Source organism: Centruroides vittatus, unplaced genomic scaffold (genome assembly GCF_030686945.1).
Source record: "Centruroides vittatus isolate TY-2023 unplaced genomic scaffold, ASM3068694v2 contig_2157, whole genome shotgun sequence".
In the NCBI taxonomy this organism is placed as follows: Eukaryota; Metazoa; Arthropoda; class Arachnida; order Scorpiones; family Buthidae; genus Centruroides; species Centruroides vittatus.
Window position 1 is genome coordinate 122,001 of NW_027121345.1, and position 23,009 is coordinate 145,009.

Sequence of the window (23,009 nt, forward strand, 5' to 3'; positions counted from 1 at the left end):
TTGTTCTTCACTTTCTTCGATGATAACTATGTCATCTGCAAATCTCGGGTTATTGAATTTTATACTGTGAACTGATATTCCCTGCATCTCTTGCATCATCTTATCCATGACTCTTTCTAAGAGACTTATGAAGATAGTTGGAGATATAGGATTTCCCTGTCTGGTGCCTCTTTTTGGTTTGAACAAGTTTCCTAGCTCCCCATGCAATCTCACAACTGCTTCTGCATTATCGTTAATATAACTTAGCAAGTTTATTAGTTTATGATCCACTCCATAAGATTTTAGCACTGTCAAGGTGGCTTTTTGGTCTATGCTGTCAAATGCTTTCTGAAAGTCCACAAAGCAGGAATAGATGTTTTTCTGCTTTCTTCTTGCCTTTTCAACTAATAGCCGTAATGTTAGTATCTTCTGCGTTGTACTTCTATCTTTCCTGAAACCTGCCTGCTCATTTGCTAAGTGTTCTTTCATCAAACTACTTAGTTTCTCCTTTAACATTATCATCAGAATTTTTCCTATGTGGTTTGTTAAAGCAATCGTTCTATAAATTTTTCACTCTAACGTGCTGCCTTTCTTATGTATTGTCACCAATACTGATTTTGCCCATTCTTTAGGTATCTTTTCTTGTTTCCGTACCTCATTGCATGCTTTGTGTATCTCGTCAATTAAGCTTTCGCTTCCATGCTTAATCATTTCTCCTGTGATTTTGTCATGTTCTGGACTCTTATTGTCTTTTAATCGTTTCACTGCCCTTTCAGCTTCCTCCCTCGTAATATCATTTTTATTTTCAACACTTGGTGGTGATATCTTCCTTAATTCAGCTACTAGATTTTCTAATACATTTGTGTCTAATGTTTCCTTGTATAGTTCAGAGTAATAACTTGTCCATCTCCGTAGGACTTCCACCCTGTTTACTAAAATTTCTCCCTTCTCATCTTTCATTGTCATTTGCTTGGGTTTCCATTTCTGGTTGACATTTCTGATCATCTTATATACTTCTCTAGTCTTACATTTTCCATAATATTTTTCTATGTTTCTACATGATCCTCCAGCCATTTTGCTTTATCCATCCTAACTGCTTTTTTCACTTCATTGCACTTTACCTTATACTGTTTTTCCAACTCTTCAGAAATGTCTCTTCTAAGCTGAAGAGTTCTTTTCTCTTGGACAAGTCTTAGGGTCTCTTGTGTGATCCATTTCTTGTTGATTTTTTTTCTCTTCTGGTAGGGTTTGCTCAATTGCTTCTCTTATTGCCTTTGTTATTTCTTTCACTCTTGTGTCTAGCTCTTCCATCTTGTCTAGGGTTTTTATCTTCTTCTCAAGTGTATTTCTATATATGTTCCCTATTTTCTCATCTTTTAGCTTTGAAATGTCTATTTTCTTTTGTAAATGTGCATTAACTTTCTTCTTCAGTTTTATCTTTATGTTTACAATGACTAAGCTGTGATCAAAATCTGTCTGCTCTCTGAAAGGTTCAACACTGTTGAACTGATGTTGACCATTTCCTTTGGATCAAAATCATATCAATCATGTTGCTTGTTGATGTATGCAGGGAATTAATTCATAAATGTATGAATATATAAGCAATTGTGTTTATAATAAAAGAACTTATTTATTATCAAATCAATACATTTATTGTTTCCTGTTTAAAGGTTATTAATGTGTGCTATTTTTTCACTTATTCTTTTTTGTATTAATTTTTATTTGTTTGTTGTATCACTATAAGACAGTCCTTGCTCTTCACATAAACAAAACTGGAGATACCAGATTCCATAAAGAATTTGGGTAAGTGAAAACTTTCACTTACCCAAATTCTTTATGAAATACCTCTGGCTGCATAGAAAGCAGTGGGCATGCATGGGATTGTAAATCCCTACTTTTTTGAGCATTGTAATGGAGTTAACTGTGTATGCCAATGACTAAGGTAACATGATGTGAAATTTCCTAATGCCATAATTGCAAGCATGAAACATGGCTGACAGTTTGGATCCAACAAGATGGATCAACAATATCATGGCTCACACAAGTATGTGCGATGATCTGAAACCCCCTTTCCCTTTTTGAGTAGTATAGCTCTTTTTATAAACCTTTTAATTTTATGTAAGAATTTGAAGTAAGAATTTTAAGGAGGCCTCTCAAGGTTAACGACCGCAACAATCTTTACGAAATAGTTGTTAAAATATATATCAACAAGAAGGGAACAATCGTTTGTATTACAGTAACTCGATAGACGATAGAATCAACAAGACTGGAATAGGCGATGTTTTTCATCCCCCCTTTGTTGCACGTGACACGTGGCTGCAGCAATAAATCACCCAGATTGTCGTCGAGCCCGACATTTGACATAAACAATATCGAGATTGTTGACCAAATTGTAATAGTTATTGTCAGCTAGATGCTAATTGATGGGTGAGAGCTGTCATATCTATAGCAATTTATATTTTAAGTTCACCTCTGCGAGGTACTTAGGTCTGTAATTTAAACAAATGTCTCAATTCCCGGCATCCGTACTAGCCAGATCCAGACATGAACACACCAACAGGTGTGCGTATAAATCCTGATAATATGACAGTTCACACTCCTTGAATTTGGTATAAAAAGGGCTCTCACCCCCATTAAGGGGAGATGACGTCAAGGATACTAGCCCAGGACTGACCAACTTTCATCCTCCGTGCCTCCGACACTAATTGACGTCGACGACAACAGATAGCAAGGTAATTCTTGACTTATTATATAGAAAGCTCTCTCTCCCACAGTTGACCGAGGTCTAGTTTAGAAAAGATAGAGAAAGGGGATTAAAAGCCTCTTGCTGATCGTGAATACGTACGGCAAAACCCCACTAACTGCCTTATTAGCAATTCCGTTAAGGATTATTGTCGTTACTATTACCTTTATTATTATTATTATTATTATCATTATTGTCATTATTACTAGTATATGTATCTTTTATATAATATCCTTATTAAATCTGTTTAGTATCTTAAATATGTGTGATTACTCGAACACAGCCAACACCTTATCGACTTATCCGCGACCTCCCACTCGAGATGGTTTTTTTGCCCTCCTAAATTGCCATCCACTGACCACATGAGCGGGGCTCACCTTCCCGTCGTCAGAAACCGGGTAAGCCTCGTCGCTTAACCCCCGATTCTCACATATGACTCTACTTAGAGTTGTTTCCTGATTACTAATATCTGCTTTGGTGATTTGCACTGGCCATCCTACTCCTCAGATTTAACATTTCCAGACTTCTTCCTCTGGGGATGTCTGAAAAGAAGAGTCTTCCCATCACTTATGGTTGAAGAGTTGAAGGCTGCTATTCATTAGGAAATAAAAGAGATTCTGCTGGGCAATCTACAGTAATGCATAATATGCAGGCAGAGGGCATTTAGCAGATGCTATTTTCAAGAAGCATTAATATGCTGTATACTATATGGAGTATTAAATATGTATATGTGGTCTTCCATTTAATGGACAAATAAAGTTTCTACAATTTTTCACTGTATTTTAACTTGTCATTTGAAATTAGTAGAAATAATAATACATACGACTTTGTACATATATTTATCTGTAGTTTTTTTCTGACTTTCTCTTCTTTATATATGTGAGAATCTGGAGGAATGAGACAGGAGCTTTTCCTAAATATGGAAGCCTTCTGGTTTTATTTAAGTATTTGGGTAAGTAAAATAGATTGTTGTGGGAGAAACAAACAAACCATAAAAATTTCCATTCTCATATGATAGTAATAGAGAATGGGAAATAACACTTCCCTTCGGTATGTCGACTTCCAATGGAGAGATCTTATTTCACTCATCAATGAGACCACTGCCTGTGTGATGCTGCTTAGGCATACCATCGCATAGGAAAGACCTACCCTCCAACTGGAGAGGGATTAGAAGATAAAAGGGCAGAAATCAGTCTCATGGCAGACTCTGCCTTAGAAGCTAGAGGCCAAGTTTCCGTCTGTTGCTCAGTTCTCACCTCAGTGTTTCCCAGCTTTCATCTCCCGTCTCTCCTCCGGGAAGATCCACAAGCGTTACTCTGACATTTACATAGACTGGATATAAAGACATCGGACCATTTAAGATTTATCATGCTTAGATTTATATAAACTCTCTCTTTCGGGATACGAACGGTATAAGTAGTTAGGTACTCTATCCCCTTTGATATAGTAGCCAACAATGATGTTAACTGTACCTATATGCAGTCCTATTGTATTAGTTCACATGTAAGCATCGATTCGTAATATTAAACTTGTTGTTTTTATTTACTTGGTTTCGATTCAAATTCTTTTGAGGACAGATCATCCTATTAGTGTAGCCACAACTCTCCCTGCTTGAATGTTAGATAGAGCCTTCTCACTCAAACATATTGAGATATAGTTGTAATTGCAAGTTAAGATGCAAATTTAGACTATCCTAACTGGTGTCAGGAATCCTGATTAAGGACAGAGATCTTCCGATCTCTCGCTCTTCGAATAACATAAGTTACCAGCCATCCACTGACAAGGTAATCAAGACCGTTCTGATGTCGCGGAAAGGGTTAGAGTAAATAATATCAAGGCATGGCTTCTCACATATATAAATTAATTTCATCAATTTGAACAAGAACGTACAATAGTTAGTATAGATTAGCAAGGGAGCACTGTGATTGCTTATTCAAAACTTTAAGGTATTTTTCCAAAACATAAAATATATGTGTGTTCTTACACATGGAATATTAACAGCACCCAATTATCATGACATAAAAGTTGCAGTATGAAAAATTTTCATAATTTTTTTATATCTTACTTAACATTGTAGCTGAATAATACTAATTTTCTGATCTCAGCAATTTTATTGGTGTCTATTGTTGAACTAATTTATTTCCCTTAGAAAACTCTATTGTTTTTAAATATTGCTGTAGAATACCAATAGAAATTTTTATTGGTTTGTATTGGTTTCTACTGGAAAGTGGAAACCAATAGAGCACCAATAGAATTATCTATTGGTTTCTATTGTTTTTTTTTTTTTTAAACAGGTGGAACACTGATCTATACAAACAAATTTGTCATATTAATTTTTATTTTATAAAGAAAGACACTGTGACCAGTTGGTCTTTTGTCTTGGTGAAGCAGTGGGTCACCAAGACAAGAGACATGTGAAAACAATTGTAGAGCGAGAACTGGTGTTAATGTTGACTTGGATAAAAAAATATGTGAAGGATGTGTTTATGGCAAATCTCAGATTAAAGTTTGGAACATGTCCATGTACTACAAAACTGGATGAACTGATACATATGGATGTACGTGGACCATTTGAACCATCTATATCTGGTTATAGATACTTTGTTTTATTTAAAGATGACTTTTCAAGATTTCAATTTATCTATTTTATTAAGGAAAAGTCTGAAGTGTCTGAAAAGCTAAAACAGATGATAGCTGAAGTTAAAGTTACTGGACATACAATCAAAGAAATTCTGAGTGATAATGGCTATTGATAATGCTATTGTTAGAAAAATTCTACAGAACAATGGAATAAGACAATGATTGACTATGCCATATACTCCAGAACAGAATGGCTGCTGTGAACGTGAAAATAGAACAATAGTCGAGGCAGCAAGGTCCTTAATGTATACTAATAAAAATTTCACTCAAAAGCTATGGGCAAAGTTAGTAAATACTGCGAACCTATATCCTAAATAGAACAAGTCCATCAAGTATTGAAGGTAAATTGCCATTTGAACTGTTGTTTAATAAAAAACCAAATATTAAACATTTGAGAATCATTGGAAGTACTTGCTATGCTCAAGTACCCAAGCAGCTAAGGAAAAAGTGGGAGAAGAAAGCACAGAAAGGCATTTTGATAGAACATGATGATAATGATGGGTATCGCATATGGGCAAAGAAAGTAACAAGCTCATTCCTTCAAGAGATGTTGCTTTTCAAGAAGAATCCTTAATAGTTAAAAATGATAACTTGAATTACATTTGTATTAAAATATATATCAAATATTTACAATTTAAAAATGCATATTAGAATTAAAATTTTTAAACTTTACTATAACATTAAGAAAGTTAAATTTTTTTTACACTTAGAAATTTTCATTATTTTATTATTTATTTATTTATTGTGATTTTTATTTTGTAAAAAGATTTCTAAAATACTTATCATTTAAATATGTTGCCATTCTGTGTCATTGTGAGAATATTTGAAACTTTAGTATTTAGAACTTATCATATTAGAGGAACTGAATTTTTAAACTACAGTAGAGCATCGATTATCCGACCCCCGATTAACCGACTTATCGGTTAACCGACCGCGTTCTAGTCGGCAAATTCAAATGCCCGCTAGTGATGTGGTGCTACAATATTTGGTTATGTCTTGGCTACTTTAATATTATTTTTGTTAAATTTTTGCATGTTTTAGCTGGCAGCACTGGCTCGACCTTGAAAGGAAGGCTAGTATTTAAATCAGGCCTAATACACTATACTAATAATGTATTTTTTCATACTTTTCGGTTATCCGACTTTTCAGTTATCTGACCGACCCCAGTCCCCAATTAAGTCGGATAATTGATGCGCTACTGTATTTTCTTTTTTTTACTTTCATTTTGTTGCTGTTGTTAACAATTTGGGATTTTAAGAAACTAAGTGCCAAATTTTCTAGCTGTAGAACTGCTTACTCACATGCATATTAGATTAGAGCTAGTTTTAATATGAACTAATGAAGGTTTTCATTTTTTAAAGAGTTTTACTCTTTTAAGTAAACAGAGATAAACAGAGTTTTATTGTTTTTATTAATGTTGTTATATTAAAGTGCAGAAAATTAAGAGTTAATTTTTTAATCATTTTTTATTTAAAATTTAGTTACATAAACTTCACATAATGTAATTCTTTTATGAGAAAATTAAAATTTACTTTCAGGAAGTTAAAGAAGAATATGCTAGTGATTGGTATAAAACAATGTATAAATCACTCCATAAATTTGATAAATCTTCTGGTAAGTAATCTTTTAATTTACAATTAAATAACATTTAAAAATCCTGTTATTCTATTGGATGACATACAACAGGGATGGGCAACCTTTTTCTATGTAAGGGCTGCATTTCAAAACTTTTGAACTAACACAGGCTGCATACAAGAGAAAAGTGACAAAAAATGCCAGTAAATCACAATTATTTATTCATATATAATTATAAATTAATTTGTTAATTTATCTAATGTTTTTATTTTAAATTTAAATATAAAATGTTTGGGTGTTCCATTGTTAAAATGTTAAATTTTTAAAAATATGTTCAAATTCAGTTACACCTGAAGATGGCGTATTCTATTAGGTTGAAAACGTTAGTGTTTTGATTAATAAAACATTTCTCAGTAACAGAAGGTGTTTGATGGTTCATTAAGCGTTTAAGAAGCTGGGATTAATATTTAGTTAGTAAAGATATTTTAAATTTACAGATAAACACAGTGCTTTATTCCAGCAAAATGACTTTATAATTAACTAAACAAACATTTTGAAACATCATTTAATGGTCAGCTTCAGGACAGTTATCAAAATTATATTTTGAAACAAAATTCAAGAATATTAGAATGTGTTTTGGAACATGTATTTTTGATGGAACTGACTCTACACAGAATACTTAAAATTTTTAAACATTTCAAATATCAATGAGAAAAAAGAAAGAAATCCACAATGTGAATAATGAAAATAAAAATTAACATAAAAACAAGAACTAATAATAATAACCAATACAGTAAAACTATTTTTGAACTGTGTGTGCTGACATATCGGGTTTTGGAATGTCATGAAATGAGGTCAGTATATCTCATACCATGCTATCCATGCACTATGAGATCCTCTGCAATTAATGCATTTAAGGTCTCTTAAAGATTTGTATATTTCCAATAATTTCATTCCTTTTAACTCTACATTTGGGTGGATTGTATCAGTTGTGCTTTCTGCATTTCTGTGCGTGTATCTTGTGTCATTGCAAATGCTACCATGGAGGTGTATTGAAGACATGGTATGAGATACTCTGACCTCAATTAAAACAGGAAACTATGAACAAATTAACTTAAATATGACCTCCTACAACAGTAAATGTAGACTTGTGGCCACTCATACTACAAAACTGTCAGCAAACATCATCCTGCAAATTGATGCTGCTTCTGTTTTAACTTAATATGTTTTACTTTATTTTATTCATTTCTGAATAATTATAACTTTCCATACAATTTTAAATTTGAAAAGGTTTGTGTAGTGATATGAGACTTACTCGTTTCCCGAGTGTGATGTCTGTTATAGATATGTGTATGTATGTTACTCTACAGTATGTACTTTGTTGGATTTATATTTATATGTTAATTTATTTATTGTTCCAAAAATGCTGAAGGTTAAATTTAAACAAAAAAGAATGTTAAAAAAAAATTCAAAAAAGAAAAAAACTGGAATGGAAGAGAGTTTTCAAATGCTATAAGGTGGAAAGGAGAGTTTGTTCTTTTTGAGGAGTAAAGAAAATGTTTGAATCTGTTTCGTTTAAGGATTTTTGTTAAAAATAAGGACCTGTAGCAATACTGTATTCACTACAGTTTGAATGTAGGGATGTTCTCTCTTTCAAATGTATTCATTCTAATGCACTTGCTAATTTTCACAGCTGATGATGATCTTATAAAAGAACAAAAATTTTGCTAAATAAAAATTTAATTTGGTTTCTAGAATTAAGCATTGTTTCTCATTTTTCTGAGTATAGTGCCAAGATCAAGTATTATTTTTGTTGTTCAAAATTTATTGTTTATTAAAATATTTGTGTACTTGAATATACTTTATCTTAATGATAATGTAGACATTAATATTAAAATAACTAAGAATTTTCAGATTAAATTAATTTTATTTTATTCTCATTATAACTTGATCATGTTAATTATTTGTTGTTAATAAATCTTAAGTTATATAAACTACAATTAATTGTTGTAAATTGATTACTAAATATATTCTTATTTTCCAGATGATTATGTTGCTGTGAAATATTACAAGAAAGGTTAATTATAATTTTTTATCTTTTAATTATAAAAGTATTAAATGGTAATAATATTTAGACAGTTTTTCAAATTGCAAATGCTTATTGGGCTGCAATTTTCAAATTGCAGACCTTTAAATTCCCACTGGTGTGTCTCTGTCTGTCCCTCCTTAATGTTGAGAATGGAGTTAGATAGAAGAAAGTTCAGACCAAAAATATGGAAAGCTTAGGGGAAGGAGGCACCAATTAACTACAGTTGAGTCTGCATAAGTCAACATCCCAAGGGGAAGTGGAAATGTGTCGAGTTATCCGATGTGACGACTAAAGTGAAGTTGGAAAAAAACCACAAAACTACAATTAATAAAATACAGTAGTGCATTATACAGTAGTATAGGCTTACAATACATTGTGTCCTCCATTTACAATTACTCTGTAGATGAAAAACTGAAAAATTCATTTAGTGTTGTTTGTTTTGAGCACTTAACTGTCTTGACTTTCTTTTTCAACGATCACGAACGCCTCGAAAACATCATCTTCGCAATTGTCAATTGCTGGCAAATAACGTCTAAGGATTCTTAATGCCTCTGGCATGAGAAAATGCAAAATTGGATTCTGGTGTGATGTTGATGTAGATTGTATATTTTCTTTTTGTTTATCTGTTATTATTTTATACATAAAAATACATAAAATGTTAAAGCATTTTTATTAATATGAATATATATATATATATATTAATAATAATAATAATAATAATAATAATAATAATAATAACTCTCCCGTGGTCACCACCTGGTCGTGGTGGGAGAGCCCAGTAATTTTACTGATCCATAGGGCAATGCAGGCTGGAGCACAAGCTCCTGGTAGGGACACCCATGCCAGTAAGGCCTATGGGGAAAAATGAAGCTAAGAGTGACCACACCCACATTCTGTGGAGATATTTATTATGGTAATAACTAGATCAAAGTGTGATACCGGCTCGGACGTCGCCCGGGTTAACAAGGTCCGCGTTTGTGGGTTAGGCAGAGGCTCACGTTCGAAAAATAGGCCACAGTCTCCCTTGGTTACCGGTGGCGAAAGCAGCACTGGCCCAAGCATGGCTACTGCAATGCCCTCAACAGATATGAGGAACCAACCTAGCCTTGGTGTTTCTGTGGCAATGCATCCACAGACCACAAAGGCTGGAAAACCACGCCAACGGATGAAATGGACAGTAGAAATGAACGAGTTTATCATCCGTACTTATTACACGATCACAAAACTGGAAACAAACATGACAGCATACAGACAACAACTACACCATAAATTCACACAACAATATCCTCACCTCACTGTCACCGAACAAAGGGTTGTTGATCAAAAAAGAACAATTATACACAACAACCTTATTCCACAAACAACACTTGAACTTATCAAACAACAGGTTGCTGATCAAATACATCAACAGACAGAAACATCTAACATTAATGAAGATCATGTAACCTGTCAGGATAATCCAGCAACAAGCATTGATAATAACACATATACAACAATTACCACTAATGATACTACAGACACTTCCTCATCCATCACTGATAACATAGACTTGGATTTAGTTAATACACTCTCACTTATATTTCAGGAAACACTCACTAAATATACAGGCACAGATCCCACACAAAGACCACGAATACCAAAAATCAACACGTCAAAGGAAGTAGGAAAAACACTAAATTATGTAAACACTCACTTAATACCACACTACATTCATTCAATTTCTACACTCGCAGACATTCATACATTAGTTTATGCTGGGGCAGTCACAGTAGTGACACACCATGGACTGAAAGTACAATCACAGACAAATACACAGAAAACACAATTCTATCACAAGCCTGCCTGGCAGAGAAGAATAGAAATACAAATAAATGACATTAGACAGCAATTAGGCAGGCTGACACAATACACTAAAAGCAACATAACACCCAAATTAAGGAAACAGCTCAAAAACATTTTTAAGAAAATAAAAACGCATACAAAACATGAACATCACAACACACACATTACAGAATACATTGATACACTAAAGCAAAAACTTGCTGCCAAAGCACGTAGACTCAAACGATACAAAACATGTACACTACGAAAACAACAAAATAAATTATTTACAAACAATGAAAAACTCTTTTACAGACAAATTAATAACAAAGCAAACACTGATACACAGCACAGTGGCACACCAACAGAAGAAGAACTCACAACATATTGGTCTTCTCTTTGGTCCAGTGCTGTCACGCACAATGCTGAAGCAGGCTGGATCGAGGAGGAGAACAGAAACTTACACAACATACCAACTATGCCCTGTGTTGAAATAAGCATACATGATTTCCAATACACTGTTAACAGAACACACAACTGGAAGACACCTGGTGTAGACAACATTCACAATTTCTGGTACAAAAAGTTTACATCACTGCACCAGGAACTAGCTAAACACCTAACACACATCATCATCAATCCACAAGACATGCCAAATTTTCTTACTCAGGGCATCACCTACATGAAACCTAAAAACAACAATACCACAGACCCCACACAATACAGACCAATTACATGTCTTCCAACACTCTACAAATTATTGACATCCTGTATCGCAAACAAAATATACAAACATGTTGAAGAACACGACATTCTAACGGAACAACAAAAAGGTTGCCGTAGAAATCACAAGGGATGCAAAGAACAGTTACTCATAGATTCAGTCATTCTACGGCAAGCACACAAACAACACAGAAACATACACATGGCATATATAGACTACAGAAAAGCATTCGACAGTGTTCCACACAGTTGGCTGCTACATATTCTACACATGTACAAAATACATCCATCACTCATTACATTCTTCCAAAACACTATGCAGCACTGGAGAACAACACTACATCTCAGGGTTCATAACACTTCCATACAAACAAACCAAATTTTTATTAGGCGAGGAATTTTTCAAGGAGATTCCTTGAGTCCTCTCTGGTTCTGCCTAGCCTTGAATCCATTATCCAACATGTTAAACAACACACAATATGGCTACAATATCAGGCATGAAAAAACAACACAGTATACACTGTCACATCTCATGTACATGGATGACATAAAACTTTATGCATCCACACAAAAACAACTTCATCAACTCCTACAAATCACACATTCATACACCAAGGACATACAAATGGAATTTGGCCTAGATAAATGCAAAACACTTCACATAGAAAAAGGAATCCTGAAGAAAGAAGATTTTGCACTTGGAAATGGAGACGTTATTGAATCCATGGAAGAGGGCGAGTTCTACAAGTATTTAGGATTCCAACAGGCCAAACTAACAGAACATGCACAAATAAAGCAAAGATTAATTAAAGAATACCAAAGTAGGTTAAATGCTATTCTCAGAACACAGTTAAATGCAAAACACACAGTTAAAGCAATAAACACATATGTCATCCCAGTACTCACATATTCTTTTGGAGTTATACATTGGACTCACACAGATCTTGAGCAACTCCAAAGGAAAACAAGAACTACACTTACTAAGCATAAACAACATCATCCTAAATCCGCCACAGAAAGATTAACCCTTCCACGTAAAGATGGCGGACGTGGCCTGATTGACATAGTTAATTTTCACTACAAACAAATACAGTCATTGCGAGAGTTTTTCTACAAAAAACAAGGAACATCACAATTACATAAAGCAGTAACTCTAGCAGACTCGAATAACACACCATTAAACTTACACTCACATCATATGGACACAACACAACATATAAAAAGCATAGACACCATTAAGCAAGCGTGGGCTCGAAAGGCACTCCATGGCAGGCATCCTTATGATCTGGCCCAGGATTTTGTTGACAAAACTGCGTCAAACAGCTGGTTAGCTCGGGGATGCCTCTTTGGGGAGACGGAAGGATTCATGATTGCCATACAGGATCAGGTCATAAATACTAAAAACTACAGAAAACACATACTCAAAGATGCAACACTCACAAATGACACATGCAGAAAATGTCACATCATGCCAGAAACTATACAACACATCACCTCTGGTTGCAAGCTCTTGGCACAAACAGATTATTTACACAGACATAATCAAGTAGCAAATATAATACACCAAGAGCTGGCAAGGAAACACAAATTAGTAGACATCCACGAACCATATTACAAATACATTCCACAGACAGTATCGGAAAACAACACGCACAAAATGTACTACGACAGAGCCATAATCACAGATAAAGCAATTTACCACAACAGACCAGACATCACACTCATTGACAAACACAATAAAATCACATACATTATAGACATATCCATTCCAAACACTCACAATATACAAAACGCATGCACTGAAAAAATTAGCAAGTACACAGAACTTGCCCAGGAAATAAGGCATCTGTGGAGGATGGATAGGGTGCTTATTGTACCTGTTGTTCTCTCCTCTACAGGTGTCATACCACACACACTACACAAAAGCCTGGGCACATTAGAATTGAATAGAAACACATACATCACACTACAGAAGGCCACTATATTGAATACATGTCATATTGTGAGAAAATTCCTGAATACAGACACACACACTGATACACTTTTTTAATTTCTGTTTTGGTTACTATGCCTTGACTTTGGTCCGGCATAGTACACAGCCACCGGTGTTAACCGAGTATATCTCACTTAACCCAACATAATAATAATAATATATTATTATATTATTAAATTATTAATTAAATATTAATAAATAAATCGACTCTCCCTCCTGAAAAAAAATGAGTTCGCACCACACGTGCTGAGTGAATTCATTTTTTCAGGAGGGGGTGACGACTTATTGGAGTGTGGGACAGCAGAAGTATGTTGACTTATCCAGTGGTGACGAGTTAAACAGTGTCGAGTAAACCGGAGTTTTTTAACATTAATGCCTATGTAAGTCGGCCGGGACCACAGAAACTGACTACTTAACTGATGTTGTTGAGTTATCCAGGTGTCGACTTATGCGGACTTGACTGTATATGCAAACTTCAATTGGGACAGCAAATCATGTTATTTCAATTCAATAATTTTCTTTGGAACAGAGATAGATGAAGGAGAATCTGGCATGACTGTTGTTAACAGGAAAAATATTATGTACAGAGACAAGACACTATTAAAATTGAGAACATATACCAGGGGGTGGCAAACCTATGGCACGCGTGCCCAAAATGGCATGCAAGGAGAAATCATTTGACACATAATGTATTATATGATTTTGATTTATTATCTGTTTTTTTTTCCAATCATCCTTTTTTGTTTATTCCCTAATCATCCTTTTTCAATCAGTTTTTTTACATTTATTTTAAATAAAACATGTTTGTTAAATTTATTTAAATATCATTATTTGAAGTCTAAACTTTGGCATGCATAAATATCTTTAAAGTTAAGTATGCTTATTATATGGCAGGTAGGCTCAAAAAGGTTTGCCACCCCTGACATACACACTCCTCAAAAACAAAATTGCAACACCACGAGAGAATGTGTGTAGCCACATGCACATTGTAGAACCAGTAGTGTGACAGAGATATGCAATTGATAAAAAGAACAAATAAAAAGAACTGTTTATTCAGTAACGAATATGGCTTCGACAGGCAGCTATACCGACCCCTATACATCAAGGCATACTATTAATGAGGTGATTAATGGTTGCCTGAGGTATCCCTTGCCAGCCTGTGGCCACTGCAACACATATGTTGTTTATGGTATGGTCCTTGCTGCACCTCATGTCAGACAAGATCCCACAAGTGTGGAAGAGATCTGGCTAGGCTGCTGGCCAGAGAAGGATGTGAATTTTGTTCAGGCTGGTGAGAATTTGCCATGGGATTTGTGGTTGGGCATTGTCTTGTTTGAACACCATGTTGGGTGCGGTCTGCACTAGTAGCCAAAACTACTGGTGCAGTCTTCACTTCTTATGTGAGTTAGTGGTGCGTCAACTAGAAAAGGATGTCCTAAGATCGTTTGAAAAGGACATTATAGTTTACAAGAGGTATGTGGATGACATATTAATAATTTGGAAGGATGAATGAAGGATTGAGGATTTTTTAATTGCAATAAATAACAATCCTCATGGGTTAAAGCTAAGGATGAAGCAAAAAACCCATACAGCTCCATTTTCTGGACATAAATATAAAGTTCCGAATGGGCAATATACAAACAACAGTGTATTTAAAGCCCACGCTTGCACCAGTATATATACCAGCATGGTCAAATGATCTGTTCAAGTATAAGATGTCAGCATTTAAGGTGCTTATTAAAAGGGTGTTCATATATTGCACCAATGTACAAGATCAAATTAGGGAGATTAGCAGAATTAAGAAAGTGGCAAAGCAGTTAGGATATAAAGCGACCGTAATAGAAGGCTTGCTTAAGAGTTACAAACAATATGGAAGCAGAAGATTTAATAGAGAGGATCAGATCAGCAATTCACATACGACAGGAAAATGGAGGGAGTGATGGAAGAGTTATGTAAATATAAAAACAAAAATGGTATATAAAAGAGCACCAAGCATATACAGATTGCTCAGAAATGATAAAGACATAGTGAGAATGCAGGATAAAGCTGGAGTTTATAAAATTCCCTTTGAAAATGAGCAATTAGGAGTGACAAAAGATTATGTTGGAGTCACTAGAAGAAATTTGGCAACGTGTATAAAGGAGCACAAATATGATGTGAATAAAGGGAATAATAACACCATTTTGGCAATCATGGGACAAACAGAAGGAGCAAACGTAAAATGGGATGAAGGAAGAATAGTTAAGACGGTCTATTCCCTGACGATTGCGTTAGGGATGGAAAAAGTAGAAATATATAAGAGTAAGGTAAAGGACAAGTGTTTAAATGCAAAGGACACCAATGCTCTCCCAATGGCCTGGAAATACATAATAGAAAAAGAAATGGGATTAAAAAACCCGTAAAAGGGCATGACAGCTTTAACTGGTTTAATATACTTTCAATGCAATATTTATTTATTTTTATGTTTGTTGGTTAGTAGTGTATTAATAATTTGTTTGTGGTTGGTTTAATATTTATTATTTAATCCTTTATTATTTAATGTAATAAATTTTTTAAAGATTCAAAAATTTTAAATGTCGTGAGCATTCGAAAGCTTTATGTTCGAATGTAGAACTGTAAAATTTTCCTGAAGATGACCTATAAAAAATAGGTTGAAAACGTTAGAAATTAAAATTGCAGTAAGCTCAGCAAGTGTTCTGGTGTTTGAGTATAGTTGTTACTACTGGTGCAGACTGCCACAGGCCCCACAATTCATGTAAAGTACTGGTCTGCTGTCAGAGCATCTGAAATATGCATCAGGACTGTCTGCTAATCGAACATAATGCCTCCCCAAACCATGATACCTGGTGAGAGGACTGGTGTAACACTTTGTGAAAAAGCTAGAATGTAGCATTTCCCAGGATACTGCCATACTCATCCATGGCTGCTATTCCCCCACAGACAAGTTGGATTCATCCATAAATAATACTCAATGCCATTCAGTGGTCCAGTTGCAATGATGACACCATACCAGGCATGCAGCTCTTTGTAAAGCAGTTAATGACACCCTCATTGCCAATTGCTGTGCATGCAGCCCAACTTCGTGCAATCAGTTTCATTGTTATTTCCCCTTTTTATTACGTTTTACACTGTTGGAGTATTTGGAGGAATATTAATATGTATGTTATCATAACTACGAGGGTTGATCAAAAAGTAAGGTTATAAGGCCGATATTCCTGGAATTTCATTTGTTATAGAGAAATAAAGAGTGTATGGTAATTCCAATACATGCGGTTGGCAACTGTGCAGAGTTTCAGCCACCCGCCACCTATAGCGCTAGTTGTAGGTAAACACAAATGGCGACTCATTTGGAAAACTGGTCTCGCAAAGAAATCCGCTTAGTTATTCGATTTCTGTGGGCAAAACATGTAACTGGCTGAAATTCACTGGCAGCTGGTAGAGGTTTACGGAGAGAATGTAATGTCTCGTCAGCATACTGCAGAATGGCGTCGGAAGTTTGCGGCCTGTAGAGAAAATGTCACCGATGAGGATCATTGACCATCCTCCCTACGGCCCAGATCTCTCTCCAAGTGACTTTTACCTGTTTCCTCTCTTGAAGGAGAACCTAGCAGGATGATGATTCACTACAGACGAGGAAGTGAAACACTTCACAACAACTTGGCTGAACACGCAAGGACAGGATTTTTACCAGGAGGGAGTTTTCAAACTCATCATGCAAAGAGACAAGTGCCTAAACCGATATGGAGACTATATCGAAAAATAACCTGATGTATGTACTATCTAAATATAACTTCATCAAAAACTGGAACTGTACATATAGAGTCGCAAATCACACCTAAACTCAAATTTTCCAGCAAATAAACGTAAAAAACTTACAGATTGAACGTTTTCGGCCACAAATTTATCGGCCTTCTTCAGGAAAAAATAAACAGAAAAAGCCTTCTATAAATAGAACATAGCTGACTTGTAAATTTTAAAAGATCATAAATGACTGTGACGTATAGTGTATGACGTCTAGATAGTGTTTCCAAGCCGTTGATACAAGAATGACATCTGTGTTGATGCAGGTTCCACTCCTGCTCGCCTTGTAGATCTCCACTGCTTCTAAAATTTTAATATTTTGCCGGTTGAAGACCTTGTGACCAGGCCTTGAAATTTGGGGTATTTAAAGAATTTCATTCCCAAATTTTTTACTGTGATTGGAAACCTGAAGCAAGTCTTGGAAGTAGACTGAAAGCATTCATTTTGTGTAAATTTTTTCTTTCACATTTGTGCACAGAGAAATATAAAGTTAGTGTGTTTGTTATTTTATTTGCTTTCCCGGTTTGCGGTAGAGTAGAACATTTAATTTCTTATTCCTTGTGAAAAGAGTGGCTACTCACTGCTGTTGTCTCTGTTTCTGACCTGGATTTATTTCTGTTGCAGAATTTTGCTTTCTCAATGTATATTTAATGTCAACCACTGTTTTTTTCATTTTTTGTCTGATATTTCATCAGTACTATAGCTAGGGGAGGATGAGAAGGATATTGCCCTGTTCAGCACCAGTGTTGCCAATTTGTCTGTAGATCTGGTGAGTTTCTTGCTGAAAAGAAAAAGGGATATTTTTGTAAATATTTGATACATCTAGGGGAATTTTAAAAAGGATGTATTCATACAATTTTTGGCAATGCCTGTTAAAATAATCTATAAGTAATAAAATATTTTAATTTTTTCTTAGTGTGGGTGTATTGATAGCCATTAGTAATAATAAAAATTTGTTAATTATTGCATTGCATAGCTATTACTGTATTCTATATTAATATGACATATTTTATTTTAGTTAAATTATTTATTGTTTTGTTTATATACAGATAATAAACAATTGTATATTTTTAAATTGTATCCTTACTATATGATCTTTCTTTATTTCCTGTTTTTTAATGTCCTCTATTGTATTGTAAATGTATTTTTTTATTTTACTTTCATTCATAATGACTCCATGTAATTAATTTTGGTATTTATGAAATAATGATTTTTAAATTCACATTTAAATGTTGCAGGAAATATACCTCATGATGGTGGTTACATGTCTGAACCAGAAGTAGAAAAAGAAGGTATTAAATTTATTTTACTTGTATTTAATACTTTAAAGTACAATAATGATATTACAATGAGTTTAGTTACAAAATTATATTATATTTATTGTTTAATTTGAAATTTTTAGAATACTTTTTTAAAGAATAATAATTATAAATAATAATGTAAATAATGTAAATATAAACTTCCAAAAGTTGTTTATGAAGTATTGCTTTATGATTAATGTATTCAAAACATTTTCATTATCATCTGTAAGGACATAAATCATTTTTATTACAATAATAATAGTTAGTTTAGTTTGTAGCATTGTTTATATAAAATAATAAAAGAATAGGATTATAGAATGTTTGTATAATATTCATAAACATAATTTAAATTAGTGCAGTTGAACTGAAAATTGCTCTGCATGTCAATATCATTAAGAAAAAAGTAAACATCAGCCACTTGGTTACCTTGTTTCGTTAGATGATACCCAGGTGACATATATGATGATTCAGTGTCAAGTTGAGCAGTTTGATGGGTGGTCTCCACCAAATGATGTTCAATTTAACTCTAAGCTCTGAAAATTACTTTCTATGTATCTGCTGACTAAATTGTTTTTACCTAATAGGTTACAAAGAGAACTTGTATAGAAAAACCAGTCAAAGAACATTTCCATCAGCCAGTTTTATTTCTAATAGTTTAAGCCTATTTCCTGTTAAAAGAATTTAAATAAAAGTTGGCACAGATGTTCCATAACTTATAAAACTATCATCTACAGATTTAAAGGAACAAATATTTGAGTTTCTAGATCTCAAATGAAGACTAAAAGTACCGTGAGTATGATACGAAACAAAATTCCAAGTATTGCAAACTGTAAGAACACAATTAATAGAAATAAAATTTTAGAATTCGGTATTCCTGTACAACTTTTTGGTGCTGAACTAACTAACAAAATTTCAACAGCCTGATTTTACTATTACTAGCTTGCTTATACAAATGAGTTAAAATTACCAAAAATTCAACATTTAAAATTAATGTCCATGTTTAGTTTGTCAATTTCTAAACCAAACAAGCTTAGCCTGTCTTTTGGCAAAACAACTGAACAGTTATATGGTAAGTTCTCCAGATTCTAAGATATGCATTTTTCTAAAGCTCATAAGAAAAATGTGGCAACTAATTTTAAAGATACAAACACTCTACATCAGGCCTGGAGATTGTTTTAATTTCTACATCAACACAGCAACAACCAATCAGATGTGAAGGATGAGAAATGCTTTATGAATGAGACATAGCAAATACTAGTCGAATTGTGTTTATTAAACAGATTAAGGGAACAGATATCAGTTTGCTCGTTATAGAGAATAAAAATGTATTTACACTAATTCCCTGCTCTTGCTTGATCTCCCCACAACAATTAATTATTATACAATTCAGCTTAAAACTAAAACTATTACTACTTACAAACTAGATAGAGAAAGAAGAATGAAGAACAGGGTTAGATAGTATACTGGTAGCTTAGATTGGAGTCCTGATAACAAGGTAATGTGGACAATTATCGCCGTATGGACGGTAGATGTTCAGTCCGGTTGCAATTGAGTAACGATAACATGTTATCATCAAATATTGCTGAGGAAGGGTCCTTGAGCTTAGATGGAAGGGTTCATTAACTTAGTTCTGTATGACTATACTACTTGGCTTGAAGTCATAGACTATGCACACATTGTCTACACTGACTATCTCTGCCTTCCTATCTGTCTAGGCCTCAGTCCTGGTCACTTCTCACTTAGTCTCCCTCACTAGATCTCTTCTCTCGTCGGTGGCAACCCAAAAAGTCACTCTCCTTCACTCCCATTTTCCCAGGTCCCCCTTGGGCAGGACCCTTTCTTTTCCTTTTTGTATTCTGACCAATTAGGACTCACGAACAGTAAGGCGCATGTCAAGTGACAGGAAAGGGTTGAAGAAAGAAGAATTACAGGAAAGAAGAGAGTTCCTATTCTATATACAACTATATACAAAAGCAAACATGGCGGACAGCCACACAGACAGCACTTTACCATCATTTAAGATCAACATTCAAAGTTACATTCTATTTTCAAACACTGCCATAACTTGACAATCATAGCTGAAAGCTATTGAAAATGTTTGATTTTGGGTAAAAAATAATTTTTTTTTTTTTTACTGGATTTGGATTTAACTTGGTGCTATTAATTTATCCAGTTTTTGTGGTGGTTGTATTATACAGTAAAATCACAAATATCAATATATAATTATTAGACTATTATTTTGTCACTTTAATTTTGATAAGTAAAAATTATCCTTTATATCACAGGTAAAAGATAATTTATTTTTTATTTTTTCTCTAAGATGAGATAAAGTATCTTACATATTTATCTAGATAAAAATTTTGAGATAATCATCTTCAACTTGATGAAAAGATTATTTTTCCAAATACTAGTTGTAGATAATATATTGGTCTCCTTAAAGTTGATTGCTTCTGGTTTCTGAAGCCTTATATATTCTAAAAGCTTCTAAATACTTCAAATATGCAAGACGTTGAGCTATTAATTTTGGTAATTCTAAGGTAACCAGATTAGCAGGCTGCTAAGAAAGTCTTGACAAAAACATTAGAAGTTGTTATGGCTCACAACTTGCCACCAGACCTACTTTGATTGTGGGATACAATATTAGGATCACTATATTGTGATGGTCCCCCTCCAGTTCTCCTTGATACCATCAGTTAGAGTCATACCTTGGCTTCTCCTCTGTCACTGAATACATCAAAAGTCATCTCTGATGTATAGAAAATGATTGAAGGTCTGGATCAGTGTTTCTCAAACTGTGGGTCAATATTGGGTTGTTTTAAAATTTCATTTGGTTGTGAATTGATACTACCTTCCACAGAAATACTTGTAATATGAGATATGAAAAGGGATGTTAGCCCACTAAGGCAAACACCCCAACTAAGCATGTAGTAGATGGTATGAAATTAACTTGTTTATGCATGATGTAACTAAGTACAGGTTCAATAAAAACATCATCTCTAGGATGGTTTCTCCAGCCAACCTTAGACCCGATTGTTTGCCGAACAATAACAAAAATAAAATGGCCACAACACACCAAATTGTGATCACAATAATTCAATACAATAAACAAGAATAATTATCCTAAAACTAACTCTTAATACTACATTTACTCTAATACAGGAAAATTGAAAATAGGAGACGAGAAGTAGCTAAGATGGCAGATAGGGATAGGAAAGAATACCCATGTCAGTTCAGTTACTGTGAGGACCATGTGTGAGCTTCTTAAATGCAAAATACTTGCTTCTATCTTCCTTTCCCTTGGTTCTTGAGGGTTTTCTTGTATATTTTATCGTAAAAGTTGGTAGCATGTTTGGATTCTTCAAGCCGAAGTTCTGGTTCTAACACAATAACTTCGGCCTAGAAATTTCAAAGTTTCCACTCAAAGTTCTAGCCTCAACCATCTGTTTGTCATTAGACACTGTAATGTCTCTCTTTTTTTGTGGTCTTCTGTCTGAGCACCAACCCAAAAGTGACCTTCCTTTGCTGATGGTTGGATGTCCAAGCAGTCAAGATGGCAACCTACTGTTCTGGGGGACCTGGGATTGAATTTAGACAGGTTGAAAAATCCTCAGGAATTTTTCAGGGGATGGTCCATTCGGATATGTCGGGCTCCATCTCTTGCCACCCAACTGCCTTATTATGGGTCTGGTCGAATCCATAATGGACTTGTAAAAGAGGCCCTCTTAGTGCCTACAGGGCAGAAAGAGTTTAAAAAAAAACCTTTCTTTGCTTCATATGCCCTCAAGTAACCTTGCATATGATGATGGTGAATTCTAGGAAGTGGCTCTCCAATGAAGAATAATTAAGAAGATTAGAAAGTTTAAAGAACAAAGAAGATGGAAAATTGTCGGAACAACGAAGGATAAAAGCATATAATATGGCAGACAGCCACAGTAATAATTGTATTACTGAATATTCTCTAAGAACTAGAAACAATAGATGCATCTGTTGAGTACTGAAAATTTTTTAACTACATTTTTTATTATGATTATTATTGTCATTTAGTAATAAAATTAAGATTATAGAATGCTTGTATATGAAATTGATTTCTTTTCTGTTTTGAATAACATCAAATTAGATATTTTATATAAGTTTGAAGTCATAAAGCCATTTAAGTTGGAATGGTTTTGAAAATATTTCCTTGTTTATTCAAATGGTAGAAATTTACATATGGAGCCCCTATGGTGGCACCTCTTGTTGCCATTTTGTTTGTGAACGTGACATCCACAAACAAGATGGTGACTGGTGCTGCTAACACTATACCATCATTCAAATAAAACAAATTTTATTTACACTTAATGAAAC

The 23,009-nt window shown here is 34.2% G+C and overlaps 1 protein-coding gene across 1 annotated transcript in view; it reads left to right on the plus strand.

Annotated features, from left to right (window-relative positions):
- LOC136970753 (sorbin and SH3 domain-containing protein 2-like) overlaps positions 1 to 23,009 on the plus strand; it is a 122,720-nt gene that overhangs the window by 32,421 nt on the left and 67,290 nt on the right. Inside the window, exons 6-8 of the mRNA XM_067265206.1 lie at positions 6,901 to 6,976; positions 8,982 to 9,014; positions 18,603 to 18,656. Coding sequence (XP_067121307.1) covers positions 6,901 to 6,976; positions 8,982 to 9,014; positions 18,603 to 18,656 — 163 coding nt within the window. The remainder of the gene's footprint in view (positions 1 to 6,900; positions 6,977 to 8,981; positions 9,015 to 18,602; positions 18,657 to 23,009) is intronic.